At 40.0% G+C, this 23627-nt stretch overlaps 1 protein-coding gene across 9 annotated transcripts in view; it reads left to right on the top strand.

Moving 5' to 3' along the window:
• The window catches only part of LOC129719459 (uncharacterized), a 93445-nt gene that overhangs the window by 45779 nt on the left and 24039 nt on the right, over positions 1-23627 (top strand). For all 9 annotated transcript variants that reach the window (XM_055670788.1, XM_055670780.1, XM_055670786.1 and 6 more), the window contains exon 3: positions 19869-20070. In XM_055670788.1, the coding sequence (XP_055526763.1) occupies positions 19869-20070 (202 nt within the window). The remainder of the gene's footprint in view (positions 1-19868; positions 20071-23627) is intronic.

Raw genomic sequence — 23627 nt, 5'->3', positions numbered from 1 at the left:
CCCATTCAGACAAATTGTCTAAGGTATCTTGCAATGGTCCTTGCAGATCGCTAGTCTCGCTACCAGTAATGGATACAACGCTATCGTCTGCAAGTTGCCTTAGCGTGCATGAATTTGCAAGACATTCATCGATGTCATTGACGTAAAAATTATATGAGAGAGGACTTAAACATGAGCCCTGGGGGAGGCCCATGTAACTAATTCGGGAAGTTGTCGAATTGCCATGTGAGAAATACATATGCTTTTCTGACAACAAATTGAGCAAAAAGTTATTCAAATTTGGTGAAAGTCCCTGCGAATGAAGTTTCGCGCTTAAAACTTCTACAGAGACAAAGTCAAAAGCCCCCTTAATATCCATGAACGCAGAAGTCATTTGCTCTTTTCGAGCAAAGGCTAGTTGAATTTCAGTAGAAAGCAACGCTAGGCAATCGTTCGTCCCTTTGCCTCGGCGAAAGCCAAATTGAGTATCTGAAAGTAACCCGTTTGTTTCGACCCATTTGTCTAACCGTAAGGGGATCATTTTCTCCATTAATTTCCGGAGGCAAGAGAGCATCGCAATCGGCCTATATGAATTGTGATCAGAGGCAGGTTTCCCAGGTTTCCGAATAGCAATGACTTTTACCTCCCTCCAGTCATGCGGAACAATATTTAGCTCAAGAAACTTGTTGAACAAATTCAACAAGCGTCTTTTTGCAGAGTCGGGTAGATTCTTCAACAGGTTGAATTTTATTCTATCTAACCCTGGAGCCTTATTGTTGCACGACAGGAGAGCCATTGAAAATTCCAACATCGAAAATGGAGGCTCTTCCGTAGTTACTAATAACGCGTCGCGAAAGGTTTTCTGTTCCGGTACAGAGTCCGAATACTCCTCACTTTCATTCGAAACGTCACGGTTCCACATGCGCCTGGCGGTATCCCAAAGAGTGCTCATCGTTGTTTCCCTCGACAGCGCGTTTACGAACCGCCGCCAGTACCCGCGTTTTTTCGCCTTTACTAAGCTCTTCATCTGCCTGCCCAGTGCCTCGTACTTTCGAAGCAGGTTGACAGTGCCGTACTCCCGGTAGTCCTTATACGCCGCGGACCTTCGCACGTACAGCTCAGAGCACTCTTTGTCCCACCATTTGTTGGGAGGGCGCTGTCTAATCGTTACCCCGGGTATCGGTTTCGTCTGAGCTTGAGTCGCGGCGTCGATTATCAAGCCAGCTAAGAATGCGTATTCTTCCTCCGGAGGAAGTTCCTCGTGATTCTCGATAGATTGCGCTATAATAGACTCATAACACTTCCAATCAATATTACGTGTAAGGTCGTAGGAAATATTGATTGGGTTCGGGGGAGTTGAACCATTAGCAATTGCTATAACGATTGGAAGATGATCACTACCGTGGGGATCGTTGATTACTTTCCACTGGCAATCTAGCGCTAGTGATGTCGAGCAGAGGGATAGGTCAAGCAGGCTTTCACGTGCTGGAGGATTAGGTACACGTGTCGCTTCCCCAGTATTCAAAACTGTCATATTGAAGTCGTCGATCAAGTTACAGATTAAAGAAGATCGGTTGTCGTCGTACAGCGACCCCCATAGCGAACAGTGAGAATTAAAATCTCCCAATATCAAAAAAGGCGCGGGAAGCAACTCTGCTATATCAGTGAGATGCCTCTGTTCGATCCGCGCGGATGGAGGGATATATAATGAAACAAGGCATAGGTCTTTTCCATTCATATTCGTTTGAATGGCAACGACTTCAATATGCGAGATCGAGGGGAGGTCGATTCGGAAGAAGGAATAGTACTTTTTAATCCCTAAAAGTACCCCTCCACCGTGTGAGTCTCGATCTCGACGAAGAATGTTAAAATCGTGGAAATTGAGTTGATCGTTTGAATTGAGAAAGGTTTCACAAAGCGCAAATGCGTCACAATTGTATGTATTTATTAAATGAGAAAATAGATCGAATTTGGGGATGATACTTCTGCAATTCCACTGTAATACAGTGATAAAATTCCTAACCTCTTTCGCCGTATCAGTCATCGAAAGATATGATAGCTGAAATGAGGGGCCAAGTTGCTGCTAGTTGCTTCAAAAAGGTTTTCACTGTAGGAAGAAGGGCAAGAAGAATATTTTGTAGGGGATCTGGTATGTTGAATGTTTTAAATATCCAGTCCACAATATCAGAAAATTTTATGAACCCTGTTTCTTTTTTATCTTCTGATCGAGAAATGGGTGCACGAGGGGTTTTTGGTGCCCCAGGAAGCGGTGGGTATTCCTGGTTTGATTTAAAATTAAAACCTAGAGGTACTTGCTTCGGTTTTTCTTCACCGCTTCCTTTTTGTGTTGGTTTATTGGTCGTTCCGCTAGAGGTTATCTTGCGACCTTTGCGAGAAAGATTAGGTGAGTTGATCATTCTCCTCTTCCTAGATCCTTCTGGCATGGCATAAGAACACCCTTCGACGGGATCGTCAGATGTACCCTCATCGGTTGGCAAAAAGGAAAAGATGTTTCCTGTCGAGGGTGGCTCAGCACTCTTCAGCATTTCTGCGAAAGAGCGCTTTGATCGTTCCTTGAGGGAACGCTTAATTTTTTGTACGCATGATTGCCTCCGCACTTGCTGCAGCGTGCCTTGTTGCAGCAGTAGGTGGCTGTATGACCTAACTGCTTGCAGTTTTGGCAATGCATGACCCGTGGTACGAACAGGCGTATAGGCAGACGAACCCTGTCCAAAGAGATGTAGTTCGGCAGTGCGGATCCGGCGAATGTTACACGGAAGGAATCCGAAGGGAAGAATTTCTTGAATGGAATGTGAATGCAATTGCTTGACATCCAGTATCTTTACATCTTGAATCAGGGGGTTCTTGAAGCAGCCAACCCCGTGACGCAAAATGTCATCGACCGTGAGGCTTCCTTCGGTAACCACACCGTCGATCTCCACGTCCTTGGCAGGGATGTACACGCGGTACTCTCTCGTGAAGAGCTCGTAGCTAGCAATTGCGTTTGCTTGCTTCAAGCTACTCACAACAACTCGCAGTTTGTTCGGTCTAACCTTTGTAATTTCGGTTACGTCCGAAAACTGTTTTGCCAGGTCCTTGCCGATTTGAATAATATTCAGAGGCTTCCTTATGGGCCTGAAGTAAACTACGAACGGACCTTTCGAAGCATCCGGGTAAGCTTTCACCCGTGTTGGTACGGGGCTAGGTAGCGGAGAAGGTAGAGGGGAATTGATGGGGGAGATCTCAATCTCTTCCCCATTTGTTTCCACATCCAGGAATAGTTGCACCTGCATGTCGTCCATTTTGCGGGAGCGTTACGCTCTACCGCACACAAACGATAAATATTCGAATGTGGAGCGGGGGGGGGGGGGGGTTAAGTAGTTGCTATTAAATTTTAAAAACAATTTTTCAAACTACAATGGATCAAAATTAAAAAAGGCAGTAATACTAATACTAATAACAATAGTAATAATAATAATAATAATAATAATAATAATAATAATAATAATAATAATAATAATAATAATAATAATAATAATAATAATAATAATAACAATAATAACAATAATAATAATAATTATAATAATAACAATAATAATAATACTATTTATAATAATGATAAAAATTCTAAAGTGAATACTTCACCGAACGTCTAAGTCACGACCTCACGGCTGATAGTAGGATTAATCGAGCGTCTCCGCAGAACAAACAATGACGATCCAGCTTCGTGTTGTGACACAGTGGCCGTATCCTACACGCGACCTTGTAGATGCCACTTGTAGTTGACTTCCACTCGCTCGATCGTATGGTGGTCCGTGTTGCTAGCGGGGTAACAGCGGTGCGGGAGAATTATTCTTGCTGATATATCAGCTGCGTATCAGATCACTGGCGGGGTAGCCTGCCCCTACCAGTGTGCAGAAGATGTTTCTGCCGATAAACTGCCGGCTATTGTTATCGCGCAGCACAAGAACTAATCGACGAAAAAAAACACCCGTACGATAACTCGTGTATTGTTGTTTTGCGAACTCAAACGGAGATGAACAATTTGCGTCTAATCGAGACGAAAGCAAAACAACGAATGTTTTGGTCATTTCATGATTTTTTTTTTTAAATTATCGTTCGACTATTTTCTATTTGGCTTCAATTTTGTTTTGCTAGAAGTCATTTTAGAGTAGATTTTGGAGTCTATTGTGTTATTTTTCTCGCGTTTAGAAGTGTTATCAATCATTCAAGACATGAATGGTAATCCCGGAATAAACCACAAAAACAAACTTTTATCATTTTTTTGTAAAAAAAGGTTTACGTGGACAAAGAGAAGGGGGGGAGTCCATCAATGTCCACGGTTGTCTACGCGGGAGGACGAGGGGAGGGGTCTAAAATGTCCATTTTTCTGTCAACGTGGAATGTGGACGGCCCCTTTGATAAAAGTTAGTATACAACGACGTTTGTAACTTGCACTCAAATAAATGTTGAAGAGTAACACCTTATTATTGTTATCTCGCTATTACTGGGCTTGTTTGTAGCTAAATTTAGCATATTCGTTGTCGAAGAACCAATAAAACTATACATATCAAACTTTTTTGTTTCCCCTTCCAATTTTCTAGGTTTTTGAAGAGTGACATAAAATGAAAATAAAATTTGTTACGGCTTAATTAGGAAAAAAATGAGGAAAAACAACGTCGAAAATAATAATAACCCCCAAATTAAGCATAGAATCGCCGAAAAACGCTTATGAACTCTGAAAATGATCAAAATAAAAAACAGAAATTCAGAATTGCCCGAAAACTTTTTCAAAGACCTGTTTAATGCCAGAAAAGAAAATGGTTTCACATTAAGCTCACGATCATTAAAAAAAAGTTTCTGAATATTAAAAAAATGGTAAAGTTGCAAATGATCTCGAATTATTGTTATTATTAGTTTATTTTATCCATCTAACATTAAACCTCAATGAACATGAATACAACATTATCGTCAGCGTCACATTGTAAAACAACTGTATTTATTTTCTTAATCCTGAAGGACAGAGTATTTTTAAAGAAATGAAGGAACATTAAATTCGGCGTTATGGCATTCAATGCGCGTTGAGTGATCACTAAATTTCTACGCCATAAACTATTTGTTCTGCTGACTTTGAACTTCAAGTTTTTAAGAAGAACCTGACCTGTTTTTATACAGTATGCGTGGCAATTTTTATTGCCATCAGCACTCAACTTGTTCCCATGAAAGCGCATATAGTGCTGTCTATATGCGTTATTTAACGCCTATTACTGCTCTGAGTATGCAAAACTTAATCTTAATCGTTCGTTCAAATCTTGAGGATCTTAATTTTTAATTTTCGGTGGAGACCATTACCAGGATTAGACAATAATGTGCTTTGGTTTTTGGCTCCGAGGCAAAACTTGAAATTCTTTTCGTAATGTTGGTATATATTTCAGCCTCGATCAGCATTATTCTGCGTAGATCAAGCAATTTTGTGATCACTGCAATGCTACCATACCGAGCGCAGCGCCAACCAGCAACCGTCAGAAAATTCCATGCAACTGCTAGCGCGCAATACCGCATCATTGGCCAAGCGATGCGAATCACTGTGCAGCGAAACAAAAACCAAAACAAACGAGCAACGTTTCGGTCGATTTTTCCTCCTATAATTTCCCAATCGGTAGTTCAATGATGGTTGACGAAAGCAACTGTGGCGGTGCACTGAGTACATTCCGATGATTCATGGACGTTGTCTGTCTCTTGCTTTCTACCTCATCACCTCATCAGACAGACCGAGAAAGGGGAGACACACGTTAGGCAGATCATGTGTAGGGCAAATTCTATCGCGAGTGGTCGATCATAAATCGAAAACAGTCTAAATCTTTGGCGTGATCCAAACCGAAGAAAAACATCGGCGGACAACGCATAGCTTAATTGATTGTAAATTTCAATCGCCATACTACGGCCCAGGCCACAGACGCAAAATATGGTCTAGCAGCTAGCATCTCATCATATAAAGTATCTAATAGAACAATTTGTAAACGACATTCCGACGGTTGAGCGAACATTCCATGATTGCTTGCTACATCAGAAATGGGCGACTCACCGCACCGAATGAACAGCAAAAGCCGGGGTAAATTTGTTCCAAATTGGTTCAACGCCTTGCTCTGTACTCCATCAATCATTGGGGACGCTAGTGGTTCGGTCCATTTGTAGAACCACTGCGGTAATTGATACAACTTCATGGACCCGGTTTTAGGATTTAACCCGCCCGAGGAGATTCCGTTTAACATTGTGTCAGCAATTGGCATCAGGTCAATTGTGTTGGTCTGGACGGTGGTGGAATCTTTTTTTTATGATGAAAATATCACACGGTAGATATTTTTAAACTTTGCTCTGTTATGATTATTGATCGTCATCGAACCGGGAGGAGTCCGGTCCGAAGTCCGAACGGAATCATAAATTTTATTTCGTAATGGAGTGTTCTAGAAAAGGCCGGTTCGTTAATACTCATGGAGTCTTGGAAAGTTCGATTTTATTTATTTTAATGTTATAACAGCACCGGTTTGGGCTGGTGGAGGGTAGCAGGTATATGATTCGTTGTGAAATATTCTCAACAATTAAAAAAAACAGGATGTTACAGAAAAAAATGTAAAAAATGACGGAAAATTCCTGGTAGTATATTGCGAATTCGAAAAACTTGTTAATCTGCCTTCTTTTCATTGAATAAAAGGAGTGCGATCATTTTTGTACCAAAAATTACTAGAAAGGACCATTTTGATAGTTTTCATAGTTTTTTTTTTCCTTTTTCGGATAACGTTCAACAACCAAGGTCTATAATGGATAATATAAGATATAATTTTTCAAAGCTTTTTCGACTTTCCTTTCACTCACCGTAAAAATTTTGTTAGGATGATTTTCCAGATCATATTTTTTTCGAAATGCGGAGAAAACTGTAATTCTAAGACGTACGGCTTATGAATTTTAAAATCAAATGATGTTCAAAAGAATGGGGAAATCAAGTTGAGTTATTCTGGAACTATTGACATATTTATAATTTTTTCATGAATTAATAAATCCTTTTTGGAGGAATAGCATTAAAAAAAATGGTAATATTGCATTAGCCTTGCATGTCACTTTGAAATTATGTATGTTCAATAAAAAAAACTATGTAAATTAATGAAATCTGGAAACTTCGGATATAATTAGACTTTCGAAGCCAGAGCTGATCGGACGGTGTTCGACCAGAACGCAGACCTCTTTTTATGTTTAGATGTCATTCACTAGTTATGATTTACAGTTGCCACAAACAAATGACTACAAATAAACGATTGGAAAGACATTGTTATTAGTTAGCATTGCTACACATTTAATTGACAACACAAAATCAATCTTCGTATGGCAACGATAATGATCTACATGTTACCCAGCTAGCGCGCCTCATTGTTTACCAACAATTAGCTGGCACTGTAAACTGAACCGTGCGCAGAGTGGTGGCTCATCTTGACACCTGGACGCCGGCAATAAATGTATCGCTTTCCAATGGCACACATTGACGATTCATTGACCCCCGTTTCAAAGTACTCGCGTCGCCAAAGCCCCCGCGATGGAGAGTAGGTCGATCACATATGCAAACAAGCATAAAACTATAACCACGACAGGCGACTGGCCGCATCACCTCTCCTTCGCCTTTTTCCGCTGAGGGTGAAAGCCGTGGTAAGAAAGTGATCACAGTGCACCGCATCGATGGAAAGTGAAACCGGAAAATTAGTCGCCGCGTTTCGGTTTTTGTGGGTGCTCTTGCCTCTCGCCCCGAACAAGCTGACAGGGTCCCCCCCGGTCGGCAGTGAGTATAAAACAGATAGCCCACAACACAATGGGGGAGGCACGAATGTAAAACCGAAACCCTGTCGCTTTTACGACTGACCTGATTCCTTGATCACGCTTCGCTTCACCCTCCCTCCCTCTCGCCCAGGGAATGACGATGAAAGGGTATCGGTTTCAGAATTGATGGTTGTAATGCCTTTTAAAGTATAATGCCTTGGGTCTTATCATTTTACAGCATCTACATTTTTTTTCGAAGCAGAGATTGGAGAACGACTGGTTGAATAAAAGGTGTGCGATGTGTTTTTGCTTTGTTTGGTGCTATTATAATATGCGACATCCAGTGTTGTTTTCAAACAAAGCTCAACAACAACCGCATCGTTGAAGCAACCAGCAAAAAACGACAACCTTCAGTGCATCCAATTGTGCTTAATTTACGACTAATTTTGGCCTGGTTGGCAAAGAATCGTTTCAATATAATCATTTCAAATCTGTTTCAATTTCCAATTAAATTCCTGGCCTCGAAGACTTACAAAGTTGATCTTAATTTTGATTGTTTCCTAAACGTGACTGCACTTCCGACATCCGGTCTTCGGCAGTGTAGTGCACGCTGCAATCCGCGCTATTTGCGGCGATTGATATCTCAACAAGTTGTCGTAAATTATCCTAAAAATAGGTAGTGATGGCAAGCGACAAATTTTGATGTACACCGATACGGTGAACCCGGACGGCGGAACAAGCGGCGGGCGCCTTTGTTTGTTTGTCTGTGTGTATGTCTTTGCACTTCTGGCTCAGTCTCAAGAGGGGGGATACATGTCAGCATCTGTCAATCAACAGGCGCGCAATTCCCCAGAATCACAGCACATCTCACAGCACTAGCTAACACACGACGAACAGCCGGAGAGTAACATTGCAACTCTTCCGACGGTTGGTCTGGTCTGGTCTGGCCTCCTCCGACGGATGATGATGAGCTTCCCACTAAACTGCCACACGGCAAACAGACAAAGTACACATTGCCGGTGATATGTTGATGACATGTAACAGAATATATGACGACCGGGTGGTGCCGTGCCAAGTGGATTCAATCGCTGATGGCCGCTCGTACTCTTCCTGTCCAAGCCCGGCGCGGCTGCTAATAGAGATCCACCTCCCAACGAAACGTGATGATGATTCCCCATGGATACGGCGCTGGAATCGAATATACTGCCCGCAATACACGTAACGTCATGTGTGAAGTTCTTTTTTTGTTCAACTTCGATTGAGCTCACGGTAACGCAGTAAACGAAAGCAAACTTAACCCCTTAATTTTAATTTTACTGTTGTTTGCTCAGCCTCTGCTTGGTATGAACAGCACGTGTCGAATTGAACGATCCGTGTGAGTGCACCGATATTCGAGTGCGACTTGTTGAAAGAATGGTTTCTTTATATGCGTATAAACTAAAACTATGTAGCTAATTGTCATATTCAAATGAAATGATCCTTAATATTTAAATAAATTATAGTGGATCATGTTATATGTCCATTGAATGCACATTTGAATATCATTCCGTTTCAAAATATCTTAAATATAAAATAAGATTAACATAACTGATAAAAATGTTGAATGTTGAATAGCAGGCAGGAGACACCTTCACCCTGTCGAAGCCCTTGTGAGATTCAAATGGACATTACAATCCACCCGAAATTCACACAGAACACTGCGTCCCATCCATCGTAGCCTTGGTCCATGACCTTTCATAGCTCTTTATGGTCAATAGTGTCATACGCGGCGCGTCATTTCTGGAGAATCTGCCGTATGGTAAAGGTTTGGTCCGCCGTAGACCATTCTCCCTGATAACTTTTCACAAATCTATTGGCTAGCGGTGAGAGTAGGCGAAAAATGATTTGGGATAGCATTTCGTACGCGGCATCGCACGATAGTTCCTACAGTCCAATTTGTTGCCTTTCTTATAGATTCGGCAGATAACCTCATCCTTCAACTCTTCCGGTAGCTGTTCTGTATCCAAAATTCTAGCAATGCTAACAGATGGCCAGCTTTTTCGGGCCCATCTTTATAAGCATGTCCCTTAAGCTGGAAGTATAAAGTCAGCAGAACAAAGAGTTAATAGCATGAAAATTTAGTGCTCATTCGATGCTCATTTAATGCCATATCGCCGAATTTAATGCTCCATCATTTCTTTGAAAAATGCATTTGTTTGCTAGCTTAAGAAAATAGCTAGCAGACAATATACGAAAATAGCGTTTTTAGTCACAAAACGGTTCTATAACGGTCAAAATAATTTAATGCTCATTTAATGCTCTTGAAAAAACTTGATTTTCATGATAATTTTATTGATTTTGTATAAATTTCTCAATAATATTATAATAATATGATAATACATAAATAGCTTCAATTTTTTCAAACATTTTCCTCTGAAAACAATCAGAATCCTTTTGATACGATAAGATACCAATTAAATGCTCCCATATGCGAGCAGTTTCAATAACTTAGGTGCATTTTTCATTAAATATATTTTTTTCAAAAATATCGTTCTGCTAGCTTAAGAAAAAAGTTAGCAGAACATTGGCCAGAAACAGCATTTTTAAGCAATAAACTGTTGTAGAATGGTCATAATAATTTAATGCTTATTAAATGCTCTTGAAAAAACCTGATTTTCATGATAATTTTATTGATGTTGCAATAATTTTTCAATAATATTATAATAATATGATAATACATGAATAGCCTCAATTTTTCCAAATATTTTCCTCTGAAAACAATCAGAATCCTTTTGATACGATTAGATACCAAATAAATGCTCCCATTTACAAGCAGTTTCAATAACTTAAAAAATCAAATTAAAATTAAATTTAAAAAATGTAATTTAATTTATTGAGATTTGTTTGCTGTCTCAATTAGGACTTATCATTCGTAGGGAGTTAAACCTACTTATCAAAAAAAAAAAAAAAAAAAAGAATATAAACTGACAACTTACTCAATTCAAAACTTATTGACTAAAAAGAGAGCTCATCGTAGCAATTGAGGATTGTCGAAAATTGTTATTAATTTTATTTGACATAGCTTCATGTTTCAACACCAGTAAGTCTATGTTATTCGAGTGTACCAAACCATGATGCTTCAAAATCTTTTTCAGAATTTTATTCCGAACCTGTTATCTGTGCAAAAGAGTAGAAAAAATGGGCGGTACAGCGGTACAGCTTGGAGAATTTCGTTTTGATTGGAAAATTGAACTTTGTTTACCTTGCCGTGCCTTAACAATTGCTAGACGGACAGGGCATTAATAAAAATTTGAAATATGGTTGCTGTTACAATTCGCACAGCGAAATTCTTACTCTCTTTCACAGGACATATAGCCTTTTTGTGAGAAGAGTCTCCACAAATGATGCATTTTTGGTCCAAGTTACAGATTTTTGAACCATGGCCATAACGTTGGCAAATTCGCAATTGGGCTTTTCTCCTCCCCCAAACTTTCTATATAACTCCCACTTTACCTGAACATTATGGATGGCATGTGGTTTGTCAAAAAATTTTAAATTGTTAACCTCAGTGCGGTTAGCAAAACAAAGCCTGGGTGCTACATTCCGATTCGGAAATTGACATTCTGTTTACTATACAAAGACTTCGCAGCCGACTGTTTTAGTGTTGCGGGGCTAGCGCTACGATCCTACAGACACTAACAGTCTCTCCCAAACCGAGACTCAAACTTACGACGACTTGCTTGTTAGGCCAGCATCGTACGACGAGACCATCTGGGAGATAAGTCCGGTTAAAATGAATTAAATAATTAACAAGGGAAATTCCAGCTCTCTGACTTTTCTCGCCTCATGATTTTCGTTTCATTAGATATGCCAATTAATTCTGTTGGGGTAAGTTTGATGATCGGTGGTTGAGCGGTGATGATGATCTCATCAACGGTTTGATCGTTGGTGAGACCTTTCAAGACAACCTCGACCGGCTTGGCGTTCTTGATGTCATAGGTTAAAAATTTGTATATCTTATCAGTTTAATACTGAACAAGACGATTATAGCCTTTAATTGACTCAGCTAATAAGCATTCGCCGCTAATAAGCATAAGCAGTTGATGAAACAAGTGACCAAATAGTACCCAACAAATCGAAAAAAGGGACTAACAGTTGTTAAAAAATTGCCAGAGAAGTTATTGTTATTGAAAAGGATACGGAATAAGGGATTGGGCGATCTACAGGGAAAGATCAATCTTCAGGATCGATTCAGCTGAGCGGTCCCAGATCGATCCATCTAAAAAATCGGAGCTGCAGGATCTATCTCTGTTGAATCGATCTTTTAAAGCATTTTTTTTGAGCGCTGTAAAATTCACTGAACCAAGCGCCATTTTTTTAATTGAGTTAAGTATTAACACCAGTGTACGTGAGAATGAATAATCTATCATTCATGAAGAACAGAAGAAAGTATTCAATTGGTATCTAATCGTATCAAAAGGATTCTGATTGTTTTCAGAGGGAAATGTTTGAAAAAATTAAAGCTATTCATATATTATCATATTTTTGAAAAATTTATACAAAATCAATAAAATTATCATGAAAATCATGTTTTTTCAAGAGCATTTAATGAGCATTAAATTATTATGACCATTCTACAACAGTTTATTGCTTAAAAATGCTGTTTCTGGCCAATGTTCTGCTATCTTTTTTCTTAAGCTAGCAGAACAATATTTTTGAAAAAAATATATTTAATGAAAAATGCACCTAAGTTATTGAAACTGCTCGCATATGGGACCATTCAATTGGTATCTAATCGTATCAAAAGGATTCTGATTGTTTTCAGAGGCAAATGTTTGAAAAAATTGAAGCTATTTATGTATTATCATATTATTATAATATTATTGAGAAATTTATACAAAATCAATAAAATTATCATGAAAATCAAGTTTTTTCAAGAGCATTAAATGAGCATTAAATTATTTTGACCGTTATAGAACCGTTTTGTGACTAAAAATGCTATTTTCGTATATTGTCTGCTAGCTATTTTCCTAAGCTAGCAAACAAATGCATTTTTCAAAGAAATGATGGAGCATTAAATTCGGCGATATGGCATTAAATGAGCATCGAATCAGCACTAAATTTTCATGCTATTAACTCTTTGTTCTGCTGACTTTGTACTTCCAGCTTAAGGGACATTTTATAAGCACCGCTCCGAGGTCATCCTTCCCAGCCGATTTATTGTTTTTCAGCTGCTTGATGGCATCCTTAACTTCGCTCATCGTTGGGGCTGGTACGTCTTTTATGTTTGTCGCATCGACGGGATCGTCTTCTCCGCCGCCATGGTCCTCTGCCTGGGCGCCATTCGGGTGTTCGTCGAAGTGTTGCCTCCAACTTTTGATCACATCACAATCGTCCGTCAGAATACTTCAATCTTTATTCCGGCACACATCGGCTCGCGACACAGTCTTTGCGGAAAGCGTTGAGTTTCTGGTAGAACTTTCGCGTTCCCTAAGAATGATGCAGCTGTTCCAGCTCTGCATACTCCTTCTCCTCCAGGCGGCGCTTTTTCTCGCGAAGGATTTGGGTTCGCTGCATCTCCATTTATCTGTGTCTTTTCACATGCTGACGAATGGCACTGCGCAGCTTAGTCGCCCGCGCAGCCTTCTTTTCATTAATCACGCTCCTACATTCGTCGTCGAACCACCCGTTCCGTTGAGTTCGTCTCGCATGCCCGATGACGTTCTTCGCTGTTTTGACGATGTTCCAACAGTCCTCGAGAGGAGCTTCCTGCAGCTGGTTCTTTTCCGGCAGCGCAGCTTCGAGCGTATGTGCGTAATTTTCGGCGACGTTAGGCTGCTTCAGTCGCGCGAGATCTAACCGAGGCGGGCGTCGGTACAAAATATTGTTAACAACGGAGGGTTTTGGGCACCTCTTAACCATCACCAGGTAGTGGTTCGAGTCAACGATAGCGTTTGTATAGGATCTGACGTCTATGATGTCTGAGAAGCTCCAACAATCATTCAGAACGTGGTCGATCTGGGTTTCTGTCTGGTTTTGTGACCTCCAGGTGTACTTGTGTAGAGAATTGTACTGGAAGCAGGTACTACGCGCGGCCCTGTTCTTGAAAACGGCAAAGTCGATAAGTCTTAGGCCAATTGCGTTGGTCAGCTGGTGCGTCGCTGAAGCTTCCAATCCCCGGGTGGAATACCTCCTTCTGGCCGACCTGAGAGTTGAAATCCCCGAAGACGATCTTGATATCATGTTTTGGGCAGTGTAGCAGTGGCAGTATAGCTTTTAAATCATTTCTGTGAATTTTGGTGCCCCTAGCAAAGAAATAAGTGCGTGAAAAGGTCGCAAAGTAATTGTTCGCTTCTACGTTTGCTTACGGGGAAACTTCAATGATGTCTCTGAAGACTTTACGCACTTCTGAGCTGGCTAAGGTCACCACTATTCAATGAAATAGTTAAAAAGCTCTCCTCTTTCATTTTCATTTATTTCTATAAAACAAAGTAAATCTCAGACTTTTTATAAAAAAAATCACAGGAGGGTTGTGTGCAAAGCCACGACCGCAAGGTTGAAGTAGAATACTTTTACAAGAAAGATAACCCGGCTGCTTGCGTGTTAGTTTATTTGAAATCGGATTTGTTTCGTATATACCGCTTGTTAAGCACAGTATCAACAAATCGTAATAAACATCACACTGCTGTGCATTTGCAGCAGCATCAAACCTCATTTGCAGTTTATTGATAACCATTCATTATGCTCTTCCAAAAACATTTAGTAGCCTTAGAAAAGGCCGATTGGTGCAATTGCATTTTTCATTCAATTATTGCATAAATGCTCCATAGTCAGATAGCGTGCGATATCCGCTCTGGCATAATAAATTTTCGAACGTTGTGGAATGATATAACTGGAAAAATAGGTGTGGCTAAATTATTTCCAGTTATACCACTAAAACGTTCGAAAAATTTTATTTCGTATGTCGCAAAACTCATGTGTGTGTGTGGAACCTTTCTAGAACCCACTGTCTGGCAGTGGTATAGTGAAAAAAAGACAGTTGCAATTATCTTTCATTTCTGCAACTATCTTAGTTTCGGGTTCTAGAAGATGTTAGCTCTACCGATCTTCCAAAGACCCTTTACAAAATGACTGAGTACTTGCAGTACATTCCGGAGTAATTTCCCAATCGGTAAGCCCCGCCTCTAAATAATATTAGAATCTTACAGATTTTATTATTATTTTCAGACTTTCAATTCGTTTGATACATTTGTATCAAAAAAATTGACCCGTATTTAATAGCATGTTATATTTATTGTATTGGAGTCAATATCATATGTAACGTAATAAAAATAGTTTAGCTTAGGCAGCATCCATAAATCACGCAACGTTCACAAGGGGGAGGGGGAGTATCCCTGAGCGCCCCGACCCGCTACACAGCGGAGAGGGTAAGACCGGCGCTAGGGAACAAAAAATCTCTGGAGAGAATCTCTAAAAACAAGCATTTTTATCCAACAAATTCTTCTACAGCGTTACGTAATTTTTAATAAAGGGTAGGTGTTGGCGTTACGTTTCGTTACACATAAGGGGAGGGGGTGGGGATCCGCGAACTGAGCTTTTCTGCGTTACGTAATTTATGGATGTCGCCTTAAAAAACAACATAACGTTCATAATGAATATAGATCAAATAATTAAGCAAGAAAATTAAAAATGCGAAAACGAGGTAACATAGTGAAACAGAAATAAAATCACTCACCATTTTTGTTTCCTGGAATTAAATAAAACGTTGCTTACCCTAGTCACCCTATCTACTTACAACCCCCCTCCAGCCGCTCATGCTGGTTCAATGCTTGCTATGAAAACTTACTACTACCACCGCACCGTGCCGTACCAGTACCATTCATGCATTCCTTCCAGAAGATTAACGCATTGGGAAGACTGCATGTACATGTAGTGCAATCCACACATATACACAGACGCATCACCTCAGTTGTTGTTGTTGGAGACCGCCAGAGATGTTGCTGCCACCAGGGTTGATATTTGTTGACACTATTGTTGTTTCCTATCCTTCGATCCATTCTGAACTTGGTGGTGAATTTGCTACTTCCAGGTTTGGTTGTAGGTAACTTCTTTTCGATAAACTATGACCGAACAATTATGAATCACTTAACATTCGAGGTAGGAGCTTGGCCACTAACGCATTACAAGAACTTTTGCTTGGAGAGGAGATTATCTTGAACTAGAACTGTTTCAAAAGAAAATGTTGACGTAAAACTTTTTCACTGCCGGTCGCGGTCCTTTCGTATGTCGCAAAACTCATGTACGAAAAATACATCTCATTCATTCTGGACCCGCCTTTATTTTCAGTTCCTACAGATTTCCCCAGTTTCGTAACACGGATGTACAAAAACGATTTTTTGTTGAGCCGGACCGATAAAGCTCTCATTAAGGCAACAAAATAATATGTATTGTGTCGACTCAACATCGTGAGCAGAACGTGCCGAACTTTTCTGTTTGAAATCGGACTTGTTTCGTATACCTATACCGCTTGTTATGCACAGTATCAACAAAGCGTAATAAACATCACAATGCTGTGCATTTGCAGCAGCATCAAACCTCAGTTGCAGTTTATTAATAACCATTCATTATGCTCTTCCAAAAACATTTAAAATCCAAATACACACACGGCGTAATGACGCCTTCTCCATACAATATGGATGGCGGGATGGCGATCACGCCTTCTATTTTGTATGGAGAAGGTGTCAATGCGCCGTGTGTGTATTTGGGCCTTCAGTAGCCTTGAAAAAGGCCGATTGATGCAATTGCAATTTTCATTTAATTATTGCATAAATGCTTCATGGTCATGGTCCAGCTGCTATCGATGCTGAGATCCGCTGCAACTAGTACGCTATCCATTGCTACCCCACAACTGTGGCCGCTATCCGCTATCGCTGGTATTCACTGCACTGCTACTGCTCCTGCTAAGGGATGACTGCAGTTGTCGCTGTCTAGAACTATTATGAGCGGCTTCGGCTGAAGCAGGCTCTTATATAGGCCAAATAGCATATTTTAAATTGCAAGGTATATGATTCTGTCGACCGCGGTTGGAAAGCAATCATATAACGACCAATCAGAGGTCGAAATTTTCGTTTTGACAAGGCTTGACTATTTTCAATAGTACAATAGTGTGAATAATAAAATTACAATTATCTTCTTCTGGGAAGAATCTTAGAAGATAGATTGGAAAATCTTCTAAGATTCTTCCCAATTGGTGCAAGAACGAAGGAAATCCATCGAATACTAACCGATTTATAAGCATTTGAAATTGGACATATTTTTAACTTTTTTCGGTTTTAGATTTTCATTTCACATCCCTATGTAGCCGAACTTCCTGAGAGAAGTATTCTACTTCAAAAAAGCGAGGTTAACGTTTGAGTAAATTTAGTTTTCATATACTTTTAATAAAACGTAGTTATTTTTTTAAGCTTCTTCTAGAAGATATTTTATTTACTACATCTTTATCTTCGACATTTTATTGTGTTTTGAACCCAAAATGCAGTCAAATTCAAAGATGTTCAGTAGGAAGTCAATAGGAATCGACTTTTCGAATTTTGTCCAGAGGTAGGACTCAAAAACAAATCAATTGGACTTCATCATGCCGCAAAGCGGCCAATGTTTCACCGATGAATAAAAAGCACCGATAGTAGTTTATGAAATGTTCGATGATGATTTTTTCTTTGTCAAATGTCTTGGATATGCATGAAACGCCGAGATCTGATGTTATCTAAAAAAAATCAAGAAAATCTACTCTTTGGGATTTAAAAATTGTCCAATCATCCTTGCCTATGTCAATAACGTACATTCAGAATTTCCCGCGCATGGTGAAAGGCGCAAAAACGAGAACAAGAATAGCAAAACACTAGAGATGGTCGGGTTTCGGGATTTTAAACCCGAAACCCGAGCCCGACCCGTACCCGCCGGGTTCGGGTTTGAAAATTTTCGAAAATGTCGGGTACGGGTTGGGTTCGGGTTTTGTGAAAAAAATATTTTCGGGTTCGGGCCGGGCTCGGGTTTGAAAATGTCGGGTTCAGGTCGGGTTTGGGTATGAAAACCCGAAACCCGACTATAAAATCTATGAAATCTCGGGTTCGGGTTACACAATTTCGGGTTCGGGTTTCAAAGAAATAAAATTTTCGGGTCCAGGTCGGGTTCGGGTTTGAACGGAAAAAAAAAGTTTCGGGTTCGGGTCGGGCTCGGGTTTCGACCGAAAAAAAAATTCGGGTTCGGGTCGGGTACGGGTTTGAAAACATCAAACCCGACCATCTCTACAAAACACAGCAAACTCAAAGTTTTCAATCGAATCTTAAGCTCGATTGACCAAGAGTTATTTATTTAGATTTATCATTTATATATAGTTCCATGTTGAATTTGTAGTTATTTATGTAGGTGTTGTTTCTATGATAAGTTTATATAACTAAGTTATTCTATACAGTGTTTGGAGTCTATTCTGGTGCAGTTAAGGATAACTTGGAATCCACACCTGTGGCACCTGTAGTTCAGATAGGAAAGGGGCGACAACTGGATGCAGTTTATACTGATCTTAAGCCGGCATTTGATGAAGTTGACCATTCCAATTGCTAGCTAAATTGAGCAAAATCGGATGGTTTTCTGTCTTGGCTGGGTGACTTTGGTCGTATCTATGGGAAAGAAAATTGGCTGTAAGTATAGATGGACCGACTTCAGGCTTATTCATTAATAGTTTAGGTGTGCCCCAAGGTAGTAACTTGGGTACTCTCCTATTTTCGCTATTCATAAACGACGCAATTGCATACCTTGGAAATGGTTGTTGACTTGTACTTGAAGTTCGAAGTTGTACATCACTGCCAACTGCATCGAAGATTACCATTTTCGAAATGGTCCACAGCTTTAGCCAGCCTAGCAAATTAGTATATCCAAGTGTTGTATCATTAGTTTAAATCGTAAGATTTGATTACGACATCAATGGAGAATGGTTGAAAAAAAAAAAAAACTCAGTGCATATGTGAAATCTCGCCATTCTATGAATGGATCGAATTTCGGCTATTTCACAGAACCATTATGAATCGATTTAAATTCGAATAACTACGGTGTCCTCAAAGTGCGTCTGAGTTGTTACTATTTCAAAACTTCCAAGTTTTCGTGACGCAAGTCGGAATCAAAATTTTAGAATGCATCATCAGTTTATTCGATAAAGACGCAATCGCGCGTTAAGTAGCCATTAGGGGCACTGAACATTTCCGAAGAATGAATCACCGATTTCGAGGAAAGCAGACATGAATACACCATCCAATTGTTCTCGTAGCGAATGCGTACGGAAAGTTGTACCAATTTAAATCATGGCACGTCTCTCCGTCTGCGCGACTGGAATTGGGCGGCGGCGCTTCCCAACATGGAGAGCATGATGAATGGGCGGCTGGACACGTTTTCGCCGCAGTCGTCGCGGTAAGTTTGATCTTCGGCGCCAAAGAGTGCCCCCAGACTTACTATGCATGATGAAATTGACTTCGAGAACCGGAAACGTGATTCAATAGTTGCGGGAGACAATGTTCTGATTTGCGGGTTTGAAGTGGCGCGTGATTTCACGATGGTTTAATTACCACAGCGTCGGTGGATGGTATAACAAAAAAAACAACACCTTCGGAATGGTCGATGTCATTTTTAATCTTATCAACCGGTATTGTCTGCTGTTTACAGCATAAACACGTTTGCTGTGCACTTCTTCTTGCCGAGTGGGGTGTCGAACGATCGGAAGCAAATTTATCGTACACTTTGCAGTGATGGGTCAAAGATACGAAGGTAATTGTTGATAACTACATGACGTCTTTGACGGGACTCGCGCTTAGAGATGTGTGACATGTGTTTCCTAGTGCGGAAGAGAATTGTGAATTGTTGAATGATGATCGATTATTTAATTCTAGGGAACACTTGTCACGGTTAACATTATAGCAGTTCCGAATTTCGCACCTACTCAGCAGATCACGAGTGGCATTATACTAATAAATATAATTAATTTTTCAACAAACAGTATGACTCGATTGTTTATATGGAACGTAAATACATTTCTTTCTTTCTTTTCTTCTTCCTTGCAGGTTACTAATGTCACTGCCTGGCCACACGCAGCGTTTGCTGGTGCTGCTGTTTGGCACATTTCGGGTGATAGCCAGCAACTCAGAACGGGCTGGCACCGGTATGACCAGCGAGGCACTCGGGGTTTCGGTGGCGCCCAGCTTCTTCCAGTCCTGCGTCAGTGATGGCAAAACTGCCCGGATGGAGGACGTACTGCGGTACAAGGTTGGTGCTGTAAACCTACTCCCGTCCCGTCAGACTGGACTGTTCTCTTATTATAAGGTCATGTTATTCGAGAGTTACTGTTTCGTGAAGTGCCCGTATCAACGGAGTAGGTGTCATCTAGCCACACCTTGCCGTGCTCGGTCGGTTTTTATGTAAGATCTGGAAGCGGTCATGCCCTCCGCAGTTTGTGACACCTGACTGAACACGTCTCCGATAGCACTTGGTGGCTGTCCGGTGAGGCGTGAAGATCGGAACGTTGTTTGCTCATAGTAATCTTCGAATATGCAACCGTGTACTCAACAGTTCGCAGTAAGTCGCTTTGATTGCGAGGCTTGACTGCTGCTAGTTTGATTTAGTTCTGCCACAGGGGTGTGTTTCCTTTAGGAGTAAGTTTGTCGTTGGATTATTTTCATTTGGTCAATCTATGACAAAGTGCGCATTGACGTTATTTTTTGTAATTAAATACCTTAACCCTCTAGTGCCCAAATTAATTTTTAGACGGCTTTCGGAAAAATCACTATGAATCTTTATAAACATTTTTTAAGTATTTATTGAAGTTTTTTAGAAGTTCAACTAAAGACCGTCTAAAGGTGGCACTGGGCACTAGTGGGTTAATTCAGTGATCTGATAGCAGTTTTTAGGGATAAAGCTGTTATCAGGTTTTAAAACTTTATTGCATAAAGATTACCAACTATTTAATGCATGATTCGCAATCACAGTGATACTTAGATTTTAATTTTGGAATGGATTAATTTTACAACAGTCAAGTTTGATTCGAATGTTTATTTTTGAAATAAAAGTAAAGTTCTAGGGAATTTACTCCATTTTCAAACAAATTGGATCGCTATTCTACATTCTACATTCTACATTCTACATTCAACATTTTACATTTTGTTTCCACGTGATGTTTTCATTGAACTATGAGTTAGAAAAATTGAAAAATTGTCAAGTGATTGATCGTTATATTATTCCGGATAAAACGTTAATTAATTTTCTTGATTACATTACTTGTGTGTTTTGAGTAATGTTTTTCTTGACAACATTATCTCTAACTTTGCTGAAAATACCATTTCTTTGAAGTGCAAGACTGGAAATTTAAATCTTACAGAGCCGCAGGCGGCGGTGTTTTGAACTTGAATTTATCATCATTCTTCGAGGCTTTTTATATACTAAATTTTTTCTGAGTATGTCAATTAAATCAGTTTCTGTAAAGTAAATGAAAAAAGTTCACGATTTTGAGCTCTCGTACCACAGTGCATTGCTGAGAAAGTTTGGTTGCCTTATTTGGACAGTAATTTTCCACTTGAGTGTGGTCATTCTGTATTTTGAGCGCGTGTATTTGGGAAAGGCGAATTCATTCATTTTTTTAATGAAAATTCTGTCAATTTTTCAAATGTCTCATACATGTAATTCAGGTTATACTTGTCGTTTTTAAGTTAGTTTTGTTTCTGTGAAACAGAAGACAGTTATAAATAGTTTCAAATAGTTTGTGTTAGTTTTTTGAATTTGGAAATGTAGTGCGAAAAAATACTCAGATATTGTCTTTGTCTTCACAGTTACAAAGTTTCGTTGGCATCTGAGAGGCTACAGCCAGTTCATTGGCAAAGACCAAGAGTGATCAATTAGAAAACCATCTTTTTTCTTACCTTTTAGTTTGTAATCTCATGGAAGTTCCCAGTGATCCATAATTCGTCAGAATTGCTGCTCGTTCGGCTACTAGAATCACATTTTCGCCTATCGAAGGCACGTGCTGTGATCTCTTTTGCGTAAACTATTACAAAAACACGCTGCAACACACATCAAAAGCGAATTTCCGCTAGCGCTGTATAATTTATAAACTCCATTGTTTAGTAGAGAGCTTTTGTTCCAAAATCAATTTAACTTGATTTCGAAGTCAGCACATATCACCCACCCCCTCCTTTTTCCGCAAAAAATGAGGTTTTCCTATAGAATTGATTTTTGCTTTAAATTCCCATCAAATCAAATGCCCTTTTCAATCGACTCACACGGCTATTAATTCACTTAATGATGGACGGAAATCGTTAATCATGGGCAATTTCACACACCGTTTTTTTGTTGTTGTTGTTCAGTAATATTTTCTAGACCACTGACTGGTTGCACCACAGTGATCCACCGTACCGGCGGTGGCCATGATTACAGCGTGCATTATTATTCGGATTTTTTATGACTCTCACTTATTTTGGTGTCGACTGGATTCGCTCCGCTGACGCTGGGATGCCGGCGATGGGCGGAAAAAGTTGCATCATTTGCCTACCGTACCGATGTACTGTTCGTAAAGGGCATATTTACCGACGCGGATCGAACGAAACAAAATGGTCAAAATAGAGTTCGCGTAATACATTAGCTAACAAAAAAAACCGGCGACGATGAACTGATCGAAAAAGGTTGTTATGTAGGGTAGGTGACCACCGGGTGACGGTACAGCAAAAGAGATCACCGCATACGCTAACCAGCCCCAAATACCCCTTCATAATGCATTCCGGAAGCAGGCAGTTTTCTGTGGGAGTCGTTGTGCTCGATTTTTTTTGCTGCAGAATGGGCGTTTGTCTGGCGCATAATTCAATGATTGAAGTCGAATCTCTCGTGGCATCATTTTACTCTCACTCGGTATTTAGTTACGATCAGCATTGCTGACCTGGTGTGCAAAAATCCGCAATATTGGGGGTGATTGCATAGTTTCACCTCCTGGAAAGTAAAAACTTGGTTAAGGGAAACAAATGAGCGCGAAATTTTAATTGCTTCGCTGCCAAAATATATATTATTCGGGCGTTTGGTTTTCCCAGTTTTGCTGCCGCTGGGTCTACAATCGGTTCTACGAAACGAAATAATTCAAATCAATACTTTCATGATGTCGGTCAGTTTACATAATTTGCTGTTAACGGTTTATTTATTATTATAACTACCGAGCGATTGGTGAAAGAGACAAAGGCAAAATAATCTTGCTTTCTGTTAAATTTACAATATTTCAACAGTGAAGCAGTTGGTGTAATGAAGTAAAAAAGTAGCAGAAAATGAAAAAAAGAGTTAATTGAAAATGCTGCACACCTGTCATGATATTGCAAGGTAAACTTCGGCCAGAAGCAATTATGGTTATTTTGGTCGATGTTGGATGTGATGAATTCGGCACCGAAAGCGCTGCAAGCCGGCGACAGATGGCGCCCGCCGCCAGTAGCGGTGCTACATTTGATTGGTGCGCTTATATTAGCTGTAATCAAAGTGCGTTCAGGTGTGAAATTTGGATATGAGAAATTGAGGGTTAACGTTTGATAACGACGACGTACGATGCTAGACTGCGAAGCAATTTGTACTCGCTCTTACCTTTTGCGTTCTCTGCGCCTATTTCAATAACTTATTTGCAGCCGAAATGATGACGATGAAAGCTAGTTAATAGTCGATTGTTTGCTAATAACATTTCGCCTTCGGTTCATTTTACCGAGCAAATGAGGAATTTAAATTGTGTGAGAATGTAATTCGATTTGATTGATTGATTGTAGATAAAAAGCCAGGGCAATAAACTTAGAGGTTTGCTTAGACTC

The sequence above is a fragment of the Wyeomyia smithii genome, chromosome 2 (genome assembly GCF_029784165.1).
Source record: "Wyeomyia smithii strain HCP4-BCI-WySm-NY-G18 chromosome 2, ASM2978416v1, whole genome shotgun sequence".
NCBI classification, from domain to species: domain Eukaryota; kingdom Metazoa; phylum Arthropoda; class Insecta; order Diptera; family Culicidae; genus Wyeomyia; species Wyeomyia smithii.
This window is presented reverse-complemented; position numbering and strand designations above follow the sequence as displayed.